The sequence below is a fragment of the Astyanax mexicanus genome, unplaced genomic scaffold, assembly GCF_023375975.1.
Source record: "Astyanax mexicanus isolate ESR-SI-001 unplaced genomic scaffold, AstMex3_surface scaffold_43, whole genome shotgun sequence".
NCBI lineage: Eukaryota > Metazoa > Chordata > Actinopteri > Characiformes > Acestrorhamphidae > Astyanax > Astyanax mexicanus.
Window position 1 is genome coordinate 655,713 of NW_026040053.1, and position 16,638 is coordinate 672,350.

The following is a 16,638-nucleotide window of genomic DNA, read 5'->3' on the forward strand; positions in this document are numbered from 1 at the left end:
GCTGAAGTTTATATACTGCAAAATATATTGTAGATGAAATCGCAAACAGTATTTTAGTTTTATATGTGAAGAGTTATTTTTCTTTGCTTAAATTATTAAAGCATTGAATTATAAACTATATATTAAAATGATTTTGCTTGTTCCTTTGTCCAACTTAAAAGAGCCACTCTATAGTTTTTATTTTAGAGCATTTAACTCTAATAAAATCATCTTCTTAAAACCTTTGGACCCCCGCTCTCTTTTCCAGATGCTTTCTCGGGTGTAAACTGGTGTAAACTGGGAGATAACCCCTAACAAGCTTTCACCATTCCACACTTAAAATACAATATTGCACAGCAGTGTTTTGTACTATGGTTCAGTAATAATAATAATATATTTTTATTTATTTATTTTCTGCTTTCCCTTGGCGTTTCGACCCTCAACCACAATATATATATATATATATATATATACAGATTTAACGCTTTAATCTTTTCTTTCTTCTATAAAGTTTTTTTTACTACACGTCTTTCTCAACTCCTTTGTCTATATGAGTAAATATATAATCAGTGTGAGCTGATATTGTATAAAAATTTAACTTTAATCTTTCTGTAAGTAAATATGTATGCAAGTCTTTTTTATTTATACTTTATTTGCAGAGTTTTGTTACAAAACTGAAAAGATCAGGGATAAAGTACAGTATGTGTGTTGGCCTGACAGAGTAATTACACCAATAAACTAATTACACTACTGTATTTGATTATTAACATTTCAAAAATAAAAATTCAAATATATTTTTAAATTGTATAAAAATATGTTAACCAAACCTAGCAGTACCACTCCGGTCCACTGGGGGAGCCACAGCCCACAGGATTACATAAAAACTGATGTAGAATCGAGGCTTTTTCCACTTTTACCTAACATTTCATAAACGAGTTATAAATTTAATTTATAACATTTCATAGCATGATATTTTTGTAGTGTAATTATGATTATTGTATATAAACTCTGTTAATGTTTATAAGTATTGGTCAGAGGTAGATACAGTCCCTTCATCTCAGAAAAAAAATATATGCTATAAAATCAATTAACTAATGTCTTATTTACATAAAAATACTTAATATGTATATATAGCAAGGTAACCAGAATATCACATGATATTAACGTCATCAGTCCTGCAGAAGGTTCAGTATTGCATGTCACGTTTGAAAGATGTTCATTTTGATGGAATTTTGATAATTCTTTGAATTAATTAATTTGATGCTTCAGGCCACTAGGGGTTTCTGGTTTGCCGTAAAGTCATTCTATAAGTTTGGTAAAGTTTACAGCGTCCTGCAGAAGGTTCAGTATTCCATGTCACGTCTGCGAGACGTTTCTGTGGAATTTTGAAGGTCATTTGCATTTATCTCGAAAGACCCTACCAGGTCCTTGGCCCTGCAGGACACTCGGGGTTTACGTTTCTCTGTTAAGTAATTCTGTAAGTTTGGTAAAGTTTACAGCGTCCTGTAGAAGGTACGGTGTTCCGCGTCACGTCTGCGAGACGTTTCTGTCGATGGAATTTTGATGGTCGTTTGAATTGATCTCGAAGGACCCCACCAGGTCCTTGACGCTGCAGGCGGCTCGGGGTTTCTCCAGGCTGTCTCCTAAAGCCTTCAGCTTCCGCGGGTTGGTGTTGAGACTCTTGGACCTGAGGGCTGGGTACATCCTGTCTTCGGCTACTAACAGCTTATCTGTGTCTCCCACGTCCCACTCATCCCCGTGACTCTTCTCTCGTCCCAGTCCGTCCTCTCGGTTCTCTTGTCCCCCTGACCCGGCCGAGCCGTCAAAGACCTTCTCTGCAGACACTCTGGGCATGTGTCCGGACAGACAGGGATGAACTTTGTACTCAAAGCGAGGGGCCCAGCGTCCCGTCGTCGGTGACCTGCTCATCTGGTCCTGTAAACTGCAGGGTTCTGAGGCCCAGGTGTCCCCTCGTGTCCCCAGTCTTGGTGGTTGTCCTGCCTGAGAATAGACCATGGTGCTCCAGGCCCTGTTTTCAGGTAAGAGTGAATTCTTCATGCCCCCGGCGGGATACTGGCGTAGGGACTGCGCCCGCTCCAAAGGGTACGAAACCACCGTGTCCAGCCTCGTCTTCCCCACGGTGACGCCGGCTCGCTCCAGCGCCGCATCCAGCAGGGCGTGCGGATTCTTCAGCGGCTCGGTGGAGGTCAGTCTCGGCTCTTGGCAGTTCTGCCCCTCGTCTTGTGGAGCGCAGGGGGATATGAGAATGTCCACGCTGGAGGTGGAGCGTCTCCTCTGCCGCAGGGGATGCACGTTCAGCATGGTGCCGAAGGAAGACGATCCTTGCGGGATCAAGTGAAGCTCGCTGCCACACAGACTGCCACGCCTTTCCGGACTCCCGTGGCCCCTGTGGTCACCAGTCACTTCGTCTGCAGCCGGACGTTCCTCAGCATCCAGGTGAAATCTGTACAGGCTGTAGCCGTCGTTGCTGTTGATGCTTCCTTGCCGGTGCAGAAAACAGTCGCCCATGTTCGAGCCTCCGGAACGCGTCCGGACCAGTTCTGAGCGTTCAACTCCGGCGAGGCGCTCTAGAGCTCGCATCATGCGGCCCGAAAACTCCTCTAGCTGACCCAAACGCAGGTCCACCGTCTGCAGCGAGGCCTTCATGGTGTGCTCCCGTTCATTCACTTCCTCCAGACGCATGGACATGTTCTCCACCCTGCCAACAACATCAAAGATAACAAATGTAGCACATGTACGGAATTAAGCCCAATTTATACTTCTGCGTCAAACCTACTGCCTACCCTACGCGTCGTCGCGTACCCTAAGCCGTAGCCTACACCGCAACTTGACGTGCACCTCTGTGCCTCGCGCTCCCTCCCTAACATTCCCACCTTCGCAGTTAAAACTGCAGCGTGACGCAGAGCCGCTGCGCCTAAGTATAAACATGCTACGCTGCGTAGCACATTCTGCGTAGGATACGGCGTAGGTTCAACGCAGAAGTATAAATTGGGCTTTAGGTTATGTTCAAAAGTGGAACTTTGTGTGGGTAGTTGGTTGGTTGCTGAGATGTTGCTATGTGGATGCTATGCAGTTGCTATTGGTATCCAAAGTGGTTGCTATGGTGTCACTAGGCTTGTGCTATGGCATGCCAAGTGGTTAGTAAGGTGTTTGATACATTAACTCAGATGGTTGCCAAGGTGTTGCTTTGTAAATGCTATGCAGTTGCTATGGTATCCAAAGTGGTTGCAGAGATGCGGATAAGTGGTTGATATATGGTTTTGAGGAACTGAATTTTTGTACAATCTTATAAACTTTAATTTGGAAATTATTTTACTTTGTCCAAAGTCTTTTAGGAATACAGATCAGATCAGAACGTTATGGCCTAAAGGTTATAAATCAGATCTGGTGTATTACTGAATCGGCTGGATTAGTATTAATCTGATCAGATTACCGTTCTGTGGTGACTCGGATGCGTTCGTCGTTGGACGACTGTTCCTCGTCCTCCTTCTCCCGGAAATATTCCTCCACGCACTGTTCCTCAAACTCATACAGACTCTTCAGCTCTTCTACACTCAGGATCAGCTCTGAGGAACAGCACGACATTACAACATCAGACTAAGATTAGACTGAGATTAGACACAACAGGCTGAGATTAGACTGGGATTAGACACAGCAGTCTGGGATTAGACACAGCAGTCTGGGATTAGACACAGCAGTCTGGGATTAGACACAGCAGTCTGGGATTAGAGTGAGATTAGACACAACAGGCTGAGATTAGACTGGGATTAGACACAGCAGTCTGGGATTAGACACAGCAGTCTGGGATTAGACACAGCAGTCTGGGATTAGACACAGCAGTCTGGGATTAGAGTGAGATTAGACACAACAGGCTGAGATTAGACTGGGATTAGACACAGCAGTCTGGGATTAGACACAGCAGTCTGGGATTAGAGTGAGATTAGAGTGAGTTACTGAGTCCGCGGTCGCGCTCGTCCAGCTCGCCCTCCTTCCTCCTCCTCTTGCAGCGGCAGCACAGGCGCTTCAGGACGATGTAGATGTGGCTGAAGATGATGAGGGGAGGAGGAAGAACCGGCCGGTCGTGGAAGGTCATGATCAGCTGATACCGCTGGAACTTCCACACCTGATTGGAGATGGACTTCACTTCAAAGAACGTGTTGCTGTTTAGAAAACATCAAAGAACATCTGTTACTTTTGGAGTGTCCATTTAAATTTTAATTATTGATCAAACTAATTCAATTAACCAATTAATTAAAAAAAGAAAATTATCAGAAAAACGAGTCGATCAGGAAAAGCACCGTGTCTACATCAACCCATCAATTAGTATTCATGGCCCCGCCCACCTCGGCTCGGGACCGCCCACAGGCGTAGCTGAAGCCGGGCAGCGACGCCGTCTCGTCAGATAGGAGCTAAATAACAGCACTAGGAACAGCATGCAGTTCATTCCTGTGTTATTTGTGCGAATAACACATCAGTGTTTATATACTTTACCCAGTAATTCAGAGCTAAGAAACAAATGGTTAGAATTAGTCTATGGAGGAAAAACACCACCAGCCAAGTACTACTGAGATAGGTAAGTGTTTAGATGTTTAGAACAGTTCTGTTTACACTAGTTAAAAGTAAAAATCCACCCCGGGGTTTAAATAGGATCTCCGGTGGATTTGGTGTTTTACAGAGACTCTAAGACTAGGTCAGTGTCTGAACTGCACTTAGCAGGACATTATTACACATGTTATAAAGTAGCATATGACATTGTAAAGACTGTTATTAGTGTAAAAATGTCTTTATTTTAAAACATTTCTAACTGTTGTTCATCTCACCGCCTCCTGGTGTCGCAGTGCTGTTAGCCAATCAGAAGTGAGATATGTTTGCTTGTATGAATATTCATGAGCAAGAGCTGAAATGCTATCATCTCTCTCAATACACTCCTCCACTGGACTAAAGCAGTGTTATACCGGATCACCAGAGCACTTTTTTCAACCAACTCATCTAGCATTTATTCATACTAGAGACACATCTAGACATAAATAAAAATGTGGGACTCACTTAAACACAGCGATCAGCAGATTAACCAGAAGGATGTTCGCCACCAGCAGGTAACAGGCCATGATGGCAGGTGTTAGCCACGCCCCCGGGATACAGGGCGGCAGCTTCTTCCCGTCTTCATCGTACATGTTCTCTCCACAGGGAGCTGCCAATCAAGAGCTCCTTCAGATTAACCGCTCTATAATCCCCCATCACGCATCATTAACCCTTTAACGCTCTCAACCTAACCTGATTGGGCCGTCTCGTCCAATCAGCACAGGTATATTACACTAATGACCACTAGAGGTTGCTGTGTCTTTCAAACTTTTCAGTTTGGCTTAAATCAGGTGTGAAAAGGCTTTTGACATAACAGTGTTCAGTAGCTCCTCCATTTCCACTCGCTGTTGTGTTTTTAACGTGGATCTCCGTGGAAATCGTGGCACGCCCAAACTGTAATTGCGGTGCACGGCAGTGGACAAATATCTATTTTATTAAAGGCGAGGAGACGAAACTCAGAGATGTGCGTCCGGACGGGACTAAAATTACCGGAGGAGCACGGAGTTCAGAGAAAAACAGTAGATAATTCAGCCTGTAATTTTCTCAGAGGACGTCTGAGAAAAACACCTACATGATAGTTCTGGACGGGAATAAAATCACAGAGGATAAAAAAAACATAAAAGAGAAAATTACCCAGAACCTCCTGAGAAACTAATCCCATCCAGATAAAGCTTATAGTTTTCTAAGCTTAGCTCAGCTTTACCCCCACAAAAGTTGTTTTTGTCTTTAAGGCGCCAATAGAATTAATTTCACCTTTTTTACTCTCAATAAAATATAACTTAAAAGCTGATTAATGGGGTTTTCCACTACATAAATCATAAAGAACGTATTTAAACATCCCATTGCTTTTCTCTTTTTAAGAGCATTAAAGGGTTAATTATTCAGCTTTGTCAAATATTACAATTCCCACAGTATAATAATATAATACTCAATAATACTCACGGTTTATCTCCATTGCATAGACTTAATATTGCGGGGAAAAAAAAAAACACAAAATGAGAACAAGAAATTTCATTTTTTATCTCAAAACAATAATCTGACAAACAATAATCAACAAGTGCATAAAGTACAGTACAAAAGTCAAAAGTTTAGAAACACCTTCTAATAAATCTTTTATTTATTTTTTTTTTTCCTACATAGTAAATGAACAGTGAAGTGATCTATCAGATTATGAAGGAACACATAATGAATCATGTAGAAACTTAAAAACAGTGTTAAACAAACCAAAATACTCTGTGAAGTATTTAGATACTCTTATCTGAGGAGCTGTTTGTTAACTTGTGGTTTCTGTGGCTGGAAACTCTGATAAACTTAGGGGTGATCCTGATGAGTGCCAGTTCCATCATTATAACATTTTTGTTTTATGTTTTTCAGATTGACTGACATTTTTATCTTATAGTCATTTTTTTATTTCTTTATTTAGTTGAGTAGTTGTTTCTTCTCATAACCTGGATTCGAACATTACTCAAATATTCACTATTCACTGTATACCTGTAACTCTACCTCTTCACTACTTTACTTTAACTGATGCTCTCAAACTTTACATTAAGAGACAAGAAATTCAAGTAATTAACTCTTGATGAGTTCAGCACAGCTGTTAACTGAAAGCCTGAATTCCAGGAGACTCTACCTCATAAAACTGACTGAGAAAATATACAACATATTCTGGTTTAACACATTTTGTTTATTAATGATTCCTAATGTTTTTCCTTCATAATTGAGATGAATTTAATATTAATCTACTAAACTTCCCAAAACTCCAGAGACTAGTTTAGAATTTGTAGTGCAGTATCTGAAGACACCAGTAGGGGGCAGGAGGGCGGGGCACAATCACACACCCAGTCCAGAACACACGACTCAGAGAGCGATGAGCGGAGCGAGTGATTGGACGGGGAGCGGCGGTACAGGTGGAGGTGGGGGAGGGGGCGGGGCCGGATGGAGCGGGATCGGATCATTCAGTCGTGAATCAGGAAACGGAATCTTACTATGAATTCTAGTCTTACGGTCTATCGAGTCTGCAAACACCTCTCCGTAAATCATCCAGTACGGCATGTAGAAGATGTTCCTCGCCAGCCGCCAGGTCGGCTCCTCGTCCGGGTGCAGGATGGCCTGCCGCGCCACGCCGAAACTCATCAACACCACCAGCATGATCACCACGAAGTACAGCATGTCAATCATCTGAACACACACACACACACACACATATATATACATATATATATATATATATATGGGATATTCCACCGAATGGGTGTCATTTCTGTATGAAATGAATAAAGTTAAATTTATTTAGCGCCTTTCTATAAACGCAAGGGCGCTTCACAATTTACACGCTTTACACTCAACCGTTCACACTCAGCACTCATCCACACACTGGTGAGAAGCGGCAGTCAATAGTGCACAGCGTACTCTCAACCAGAAACAACCCCCGTTCACCTGGAGGACTGCATCCAGCATTACAGCATTTACCCAGAACAGAGTGACAATCCATATCTGGGCACAGTCATACATATATTTACACACATACACTTACATACATACCACTAGGAGTGTGCCATATTGTACCATACACAATAATATCACCATTTTTTTTATATCGTGAACGATATTATCCCCTGAAATATGGTGGGATATCACCCACCCCTAATTATTTATCACATCAGGGTTCTACTTTTATACTGTTTTTTTTTTCAAAAGAAAAATTCACACTGTTCTCATTCATACATAAATATATTGTATATATATGATCTGCTCACTCACCATTTTGCCGATCATCATGACGTACGGCCCCAGGTACTTGTTGACGCCGAAGATGTCGAGGACCCGGATGTACCAGAAGATGATGTCGACGCAGTAGATGACCCGGCCGTACCCCATGTAGGAGTTCTGGAGGCGGAGCAGCAAACCCAGCAGAAACATGGAGATCGCCACCAGATCCGTGATGTTCCAGTAATCCTCCAACCACACGTTAATCTTCTGCTTCAACTTCCCCGGCTCAGACATCAGGATCTACACATATTACACACATATATTATACATATATACATAAATATACATCACATACATGATACATATATATACACATATATACATAAATATACATCACATACATTACACATATATATACACATATATACATAAATATACATCACATACATTACACGTATCTATACATACATATAAACATAAATACACATCACACATATATAATTTTACATTATTTTAAAGTTTTAGTTTTTTATTAATAGTTTATCTTTTTCTTATTATTTATTTATTTTTTATTTGTAATTTTTTATTTTTTATTTATTTATTTTTTATCCATTAATGTATGTTCTTAGTTTATTATTCATTTTATCATTGCTTATCATTCTTATCATTTTATATTTTATTATTATAATTTTTTTTTATTTTTACATTTTTTAAATTCTTTGCATTTTGTGTCAATTTGTTATTTGCGGTATTTTAGCATTTCGTATTTTAGATATATTTTTTATTCATATATATTAAATGATGGTTTAAAATGAGTATTTCTTTTATTTATAACTTTTTCTTTATAGTTTAGATGAATTTAGTAGTAATCTACAATAAAAAAAATACAGAATCTTTACAGCGCAAAACATCTGAAAACTCCAGAGTTTAGAATTTGTAGTGCAGTATCTGAAGACACCAGTAGGGGGCAGGAGGGCGGGGCACAATCACACACCCAGATCATTTTCTGGGTTTATCTAAATACCTGTGAGTATCAGGATTTAAGGGGGCGGGGCTCACCTGTCGGACTTTCTCCAGTCCCAGAGTGATGATGTAAGAGATGACGATCCACTCCTGCAGTGACGGCCATCGCTCCATCTTCACCAGGATGATGTAATTATACAGCATGAGGTAAACCAGGTAAGCAATCTGAAAAACATTCTCACGTTATTATTTATTATTATAAACAGCTCATGGCAAGCTGAATGACCGGGATTCAAACCATCAATCTCCTGATCATAGTAGCAGCGCTTTAGTCTAGAAAAAAGTATAAAACACAATCATATTTATAAAATCTGAATAAAAGAAAATGTTTTATCCAATCTGAGCAGAGGGATCTACCGACAGGATACACTAACAATCAATTAACCACTTCTGACACCAACCTTTACCTCTTTATCTTTATCTAAACTGATCATTATTAATCAATACTGTGTTTCTACAAATCAATACAGTATTGCAAAGCAAAAAAAATCACAATATGATACTCTAATACTCTAATCTTAATATTTTTTGTGAGAATTTTCTATAAATCTCAGAAATATAAATCTCAGGAAGTATATAATAATAATAATAATTCTCACCGTATTAAACCAGAACTTGGTAAACGGAGCGTTATAGAAATAATAGATCTTCTTGCCGATCGGAACTCGTTTATTCTTCTTTTTAGAGTCTTCTTCATCACCTTTCTTAGACGTTGCATCCATGTTCACAACTCCATCCTAAACAGTAACAGAATAATAATCACTTTTTTACTCTTACCTGCATGATTTACCATATTAATACAGAAATTATAGAGAAATAATATTCAATAATATTATTATTTTATTTACCTTGTTTGATTTGGTGTCGTCCTCTTTATCTTTTGTCTCCTCGGTTTCTTTGGAGGTGTGATAGGACATGTCATCTCCTATCCGGAAGTCCAGCAGAAGAATAGCAGGAGGGAATATGATGCCCAGAATCACCTGTATAATAATAATAATCATCATCATCACTCCTTTAGATGCAGCAGCAGAGGTGTGAATCAAACGGCATCTCTTGATACATTATTAACACAATACGTTTCTTACGATAACGATTATATCTATATCTGTATCACAATTCTCTGTGATATGATACGATACAGCATCTGTGTTACTGAAGAAGATAAAATACTCCTTAATAATCAAATACCAGAAATGATGGACTTAGTGGTTTATTGGTTTTAGTTTCACACAATTTACCAAACAAAAAAATTAACCCTATTCATTAGATATATATAGCACCACCATGTGGAGTAATGAAGCAGTAACCACTTAAAAATGATGAGTTTCTTTGATTTTACCAAATTGAAAACCTCTGGAATATAATCAAGAGGAAGATGGATGATCACAAACCATCAAACCACCAAACTGAACTGCTTGAATTTTTACACCAGGAGTAAAGCAGCATAAAGTTATCCAAAAGCAGTGTGTAAGACTGGCGGAGGAGAACATGATGCAAAGATGGATGAAATTAAAACTGTGATTAAAAACCAGGATTATTCCACCAAATATTGATTTCTGAACTCTTAAAACTTTATGAATATGAACTTGTTTTCTTTGCATTATTTGAGGTCTGAAAGTTCTGCATCTTTTTTGTTATTTCAGTCATTTCTCATTTTCTGTAAATAAATGCTCTAAATGAGAATATTTTTATTTGTAATTTGGGAGAAATGTTCATTTTACTCAAACATAAACCTATAAATAGTAAAATACCAAGTATCGCAATATTAAAATTTGATCCCACCCCTGATAGGCTGAGATCTCTGTACCTTCAGGCCGTTGCTCTTGCCCATCCTCAGGCAGCCCATCCACATGTCGGTGAGCAGCATCTGGCTGCAGGTGTGGGCGATGAAGTCTCGGTGTTTGGCGGCGACGGCGAGTTTTAAACAGGTGGAGTTACTCCAGTTCTGCAGCTCATACGTCAACAGCTTCATCGCCACCTGCTCATCATGCTTATACGACTGATCCAACAACTCATACGCCAACTGACCAAACTCCCTGAGAGACAGACAGAGAGAGAGAGACAGAGAGAGAGAGAGAGAGAGAGAGAGAGAGAGAGAGACAGACAGAGAGAGAGAGAGAGAGAGATACAGAGAGAGAGACAGAGAGAGAGAGACAGAGAAAAAGAGACAGAGAGAGAGACAGAGAGAGAGAGAGACAGACAGAGAGAGAGAGAGAGAGAGATACAGAGAGAGAGACAGAGAGAGAGAGACAGAGAAAAAGAGACAGAGAGAGAGACAGAGAGAGAGAGACAGAGACAGAGAGAGAGAGAGACAGAGAGAAAGAGACAGAGAGAGAGACAGAGAGAGAGAGAGACAGAGAGAAAGATACAGAGAGAGAGAAAGATACAGAGAGAGAGAGACAGAGAGAGAGAGAGACAGAGAGAGAGACAGAGAGAGATACAGAGAGACAGAGAGAGAGAGAGACAGAGAGAGAGAGTTACCATGGAGACGCGTTTAAATGGCAGCAGAAAACGTAAGCTCCTAAACAGAACATAAACTTTTAAGGTATTTTCACACTGAGTGATTGATTTATCATTTATCTACATGATATTACGATGAAGTAAAGGACAGAGCACCTGTAGGAAAAAAAACGAGAGTTTATTATGAACTACAGCCGAAGTACGGAGCGCAAAGATCAGCTGATGGACTTCAGCCGTTACTAACAACAACATCCGCGACCGATCAGCTGTTAACCTAACACTAACACACAGCGCTCTCACACAGCGGTGAGAGAACAACACACACACATATACACACACACACTTACACACACACACACACTTACACACACACACACTTACACACACACACACACACACGGAAAATGGAAACGGCCGCTTCCAGCGCTTCCAGCGGACCCAGCGCTTCCAGCGGACACTCGCTATACTTGAACGGCAGCGAGGTGCAGTATCCACCGCACGTCAAATCAGCAAACGCCAGGAAAATATTCAAAACAAAAATCCTGTCTGACAACCCAGAAACTTTAGTGGCAGATTTCACTACAAAGAACAATCTAAAGGTAATGTGTAACCTGCTCTTCTCCACCCATCACCCTGCAGACTGGCATACAGTGATCAGTGATTCTTTCACTTACATAAAGAAAAACGGAATAAGCAAAGGCAGACAAATCACTACATATGAAGATGCTGAGTACACATGCCCCATCCTAACAATAAATATATATCATAACGGTACAGTTATGATCCAGGGACCTGAAAACAGCTTACACAACTTTCAAAACTGCTTTCAAAATATGAAGAAATCTGCTGCATCAAAAAGAAAAACTACAGATTCACAGAGAACACCAGTGAACAACACTGTACACAGATCTGTACACAGCCCTACAACACCACGAGTACAGCCGGAGCTCACACCTAAACTGGCCTGCAGCATCAGGACTCTGAGAGAAGGGCTATCTATATTGGAACAGGAGTTTACTCATTTTAAAGAGAGAATCCTGTCCTGCCCTCCTCAGGAAAACAACAACAGCAGCAAACCAGCAGGAGAACTTTACACTGAAGTTCTACAACATAAGAATGAGATCCGGGAACTACATCAGGCCATGAGAGAACTGGAAGAGGATAATCAGAATCTGAGGACAGTTTTACGGAGAATAACAGAGGAACTAAACACAATCACTCAACAGCTCAGCACTCCAGCACAGATACCCCAACACAGCCAGACAAGCACCAGAGAAAACTGCACCAGCTCCACTAACATTACCTCTCCCACCTCCTCACCCCCACGCCCTACACTACCCTCTCCTCATACCATACCTCAACCTACCCCACCAATACAAACACACACACTCACACCTAACTCCCTCAACATTGAGGAACCCACACACACAACGCCACACAAGCAGAAGACAACACAGGATGTATTATTTCTGTGTGATTCTAATGGGAAATATTTAGACATGAAACGTCTTTTCCCAAAAAAACATTCAACAAAGATCTGGACTCCAACCATAAACAAAGCCATTGATCAACTATCAAACCTGAACTACAACGGAATTCAGCACATCATCATTCATACGGGGACCAATGATCTAACTCAGAACAGCAGGAACATACCTGAAGCACTCCAACAAACAGCAATGACAGCCAGCAAGAGATTTCCTACAGCAACAATCACCATCTCCACTTTATTACCAAGACTGGACACAGCCCAACACACTATCAACAACATCAACTCAGACATTTACAGACTCTGTACCCACATACCCAACACACAAGTAGTGCTTTATGGGCAGATTCTTCACAGACACCTTTATGATCGTCTTCATCTAAACCAAAAAGGGGTCAAACTATTTGCAAAGAGCCTGAAAGACACAGTCTTACACCGCAAAAGACCTACAGTCAGACCAAGATCAACATCTGAACCCCTCAGCTCTTCTCAGAACCACCACAGTGAAACCACCAGAGCATTTATTGCTCCCAGCTACAGTCTACAGTGCCCTTCACTCCATCAGACTCCACAACCCAACAGCAGTTGGCAACCACCACCACCACCACAGCTAGAACTCAACCCTTACCCAGAACTACAGCCCAGAACTTATGCTGCTGTAGTTGCTCAAGGAATCACACCTTCACCCAACCAGCTACACCCCAACCAACTACACGCCGACTGGCTTCACCTCAAAGAACCACAGCACAACCAGCAACCATACACCCAGCTACATCTCAACCAGTTAAACCCCAAAGAGCCTCAGCACAACCAGCAACTACACACCAACCAGCTACACTCCAACCCACTACAACCCAAAGAACCACAACACAACCAGCTACACAACAACCAGCTATCACACAACCACCTACACCCTACCCAGCTACTCCCCAGTGAACTACACCACAAAGAACCACAGCACAAACAACAACCGTACACCCAGCTACACCTCAACCAGCTACATCCCAAAGAACCACAGCACAACCAGCAACTGTACACCCAGCTACACCCCAACCAACTACAGCACAACCAATTATTGTACAACCAACTACACACCAACCAACTACACATCAACCAACTACAGCACAACCAATTACCGTACAACCAACTACACACCAACCAGCTACACCCCAACCAACTACAACCCAAAGAACCACAGCACAACAAGCTACACCCCAACCCACTACAACCCAAAGACCTACAGCACAACCAGCTACACCCCAACCAGCTATCACACAACCAGCTACACCCTACCCAGCTACTCCCCAACGAACTACAACCCAAAGAGCTACAACACAACCAGCTATCACACAACCAACTACCCATCACCTGGTTACACCACAACTGGCTTTATCAAAACCAGCTACACCAAAACCAACCAACCAACTACATCCCAACCAAATATAATCCAACCAGCTGCAATCTAACCAGCTACACTCCAACCAGATAAGAGAATTTATCACCATCCTTTATCAAACTAATGAACTCATTTTTGTTTTACTTTTTAAAATTATCTACACTGATACAACTGCACTAATATTTACACTTAAATCAATTAATACTATTAGAAAAAATGATTATAGTTGGGTAATGAATTGAATATCTCTTTGTGAAATACCTATAATTATCTGATGATGGCTTCCTTTTCAATTAGTTGTTGGAATATTCAAGGTTCTTTCTCGTCAACATTTGGTCTAAAGTTTACAAATCCAGATTTTATAAATAATATACATAATAGAGATTTAATTATTCTACAAGAAACATGGGATAACCATCCAAATTCTTCCTGTCCGAATAATTACATAGAACTATATCTACCCCCCACAAAACATGCCCATATTAAAAATGGTAGAAACTCAGGTGGTATACTTGTGTGGTATAAAGAAGAATATAGATCATTCATAACTCTTCTAAAAAATAATAAAAATTATCTATGGATTAAATTAAACAAGAACCTATTAGGAAATGATAGAGATATATATTTATGCACTATTTATATACCTCCTCAAAATTCGCCTTATTACACAGAAGACATTTTTGAAAATCTTCAAAGTGAAATAAATAATTACCAGACATTAGGTTATATTTTACTATGTGGAGATTTCAATGCCAGAACTGCAAGAGAAAATGACTTTATTGATATAGATAAAACAACAAATATACATAAACAAACCCTATACTGCCACACAAGCATAACCACTCAGAGACAAAGTTATGATAGTGTAATTAATAAACACGGAAAACACGTCCTCCAGCTGTGTAAAGGCCTGGGTCTGTACATCGTTAACGGCAGAACCAGAGGAGACTCGCTGGGCAGATTCACCTACAGCTCTGCACTGGGCAGCAGTGTGGTAGATTACGCCATCACAGACATCAATCCAGGACATATCAGTGCATTCGTAGTCTTACCACAATTATATCTTTCAGATCACTGCCAAACCGTCCTGTACCTGAAAAAATCAACAACTAACACCAACACACACGACCCAGACACCGACACTTACCCTCTCCCTAAACCATACAAATGGACAGAAGAAAGTACCACAAATTACACAACAGCACTGGACTCTGAAAATATTAAACAAATGTTAGATACATTTATTCAAACACACTATCAAGCTACCAAAAAAGACATAAATCTGGCAACTGATTGCCTAAATAAAATTTTTTACCAACTAACTAAAAAGTCAAATCTAAAGACATTAATAACCAAAACATTGAAACAAAAACCAAAAGAAAAATGGTTCGACAAGGAATGTTTAACATCCAAAAAACAATTACGAAATTTAGCCAACAGGAAACACAGGAACCCAAATGACCAACAATTGCGACTAGAATATTTTCAAACATTACGACAATACAAACGATTAATTAGAACTAAAAAATATCAATACACAGAAACCCAATGTAGTAAAATGGAAAAAACTATTAAAGAAAATTATTTTTGGGATTTATGGAAAAAAAATATTACAACAACCAATCTTAAAAATACCTCAATTAAAAATAGCAAAATATGGAAAATGTTTTTTGAAGACCTTTATAAAACTCCAGATGAATCAAACAAAAATACCATCACTGAAAAACTCAGTACATTAGAATCAGCTATAAAAGACAATCAGTCTCCATTAGACTACCCCATATCCATACAGGAATTAAAGGAAAAACTCAAATTACTAAAACAAGGAAAAGCCTGCGGAATTGATAATATAAAAAACGAAATGTTAAAACACAGCAGTCCCAAATTACAATTGGCCATACTAAAACTTTTTAATCTAGTACTTAATTGTGGATTTTTTCCTGTAATCTGGAATAGAGGTCTAATTACTCCAATTTATAAAAATGGTGATAAATTTGACCCAAATAACTACAGGGGTATCTGTGTAAACAGTAATTTAGGCAAAGTCTTCTGCAGTATACTAAACACCAGGCTATTAAAATATTTAACTGAACATAATACCCTATCAAAATGTCAAATTGGATTTCTACCTAAACACCGAACCACAGACCATATTTACACCTTAGATGCACTCATTCAAAAACACGTCCATCAAAAAACCAAAGGGAAGATATTTGCTTGTTTCGTAGACTTTAAAAAAGCATTCGACTCAATTTGGCACAATGGACTATTTCTCCAATTACTTGAATCTGGTATAGGGGGGAAGGTTTATGATTTAATTAAATCCAAATATAATGATAATAAATGTGCAGTAAAAATTGAGAACAGAAGAACAGATTTTTTTAAACAAGGACGTGGAGTGCATCAAGGATGTAATCTATCCCCAACTTTATTTAACATATACATCAACAAATTGGCTACAACCCTTGAAAATTCTCCA

At 39.9% G+C, this 16,638-nt stretch overlaps 1 protein-coding gene across 1 annotated transcript in view; it reads right to left on the reverse strand.

Moving 5' to 3' along the window:
* Nucleotides 1–524: 524 nt before the first annotated feature.
* The window catches only part of trpm1a (transient receptor potential cation channel, subfamily M, member 1a), a 55,135-nt gene continuing 39,021 nt past the window's right edge, over nt 525–16,638 (reverse strand). Inside the window, exons 17-27 of the mRNA XM_022667384.2 lie at nt 10,622–10,850; nt 9,663–9,794; nt 9,414–9,551; nt 8,851–8,979; nt 7,843–8,091; nt 7,086–7,260; nt 6,025–6,045; nt 5,047–5,191; nt 3,955–4,160; nt 3,434–3,566; nt 525–2,698 (exon numbers count right to left, since the gene is read on the reverse strand). Of these exons, the coding sequence (XP_022523105.2) occupies nt 1,507–2,698; nt 3,434–3,566; nt 3,955–4,160; nt 5,047–5,191; nt 6,025–6,045; nt 7,086–7,260; nt 7,843–8,091; nt 8,851–8,979; nt 9,414–9,551; nt 9,663–9,794; nt 10,622–10,850 (2,749 nt within the window). The 3' untranslated portion in view covers nt 525–1,506. The remainder of the gene's footprint in view (nt 2,699–3,433; nt 3,567–3,954; nt 4,161–5,046; nt 5,192–6,024; nt 6,046–7,085; nt 7,261–7,842; nt 8,092–8,850; nt 8,980–9,413; nt 9,552–9,662; nt 9,795–10,621; nt 10,851–16,638) is intronic.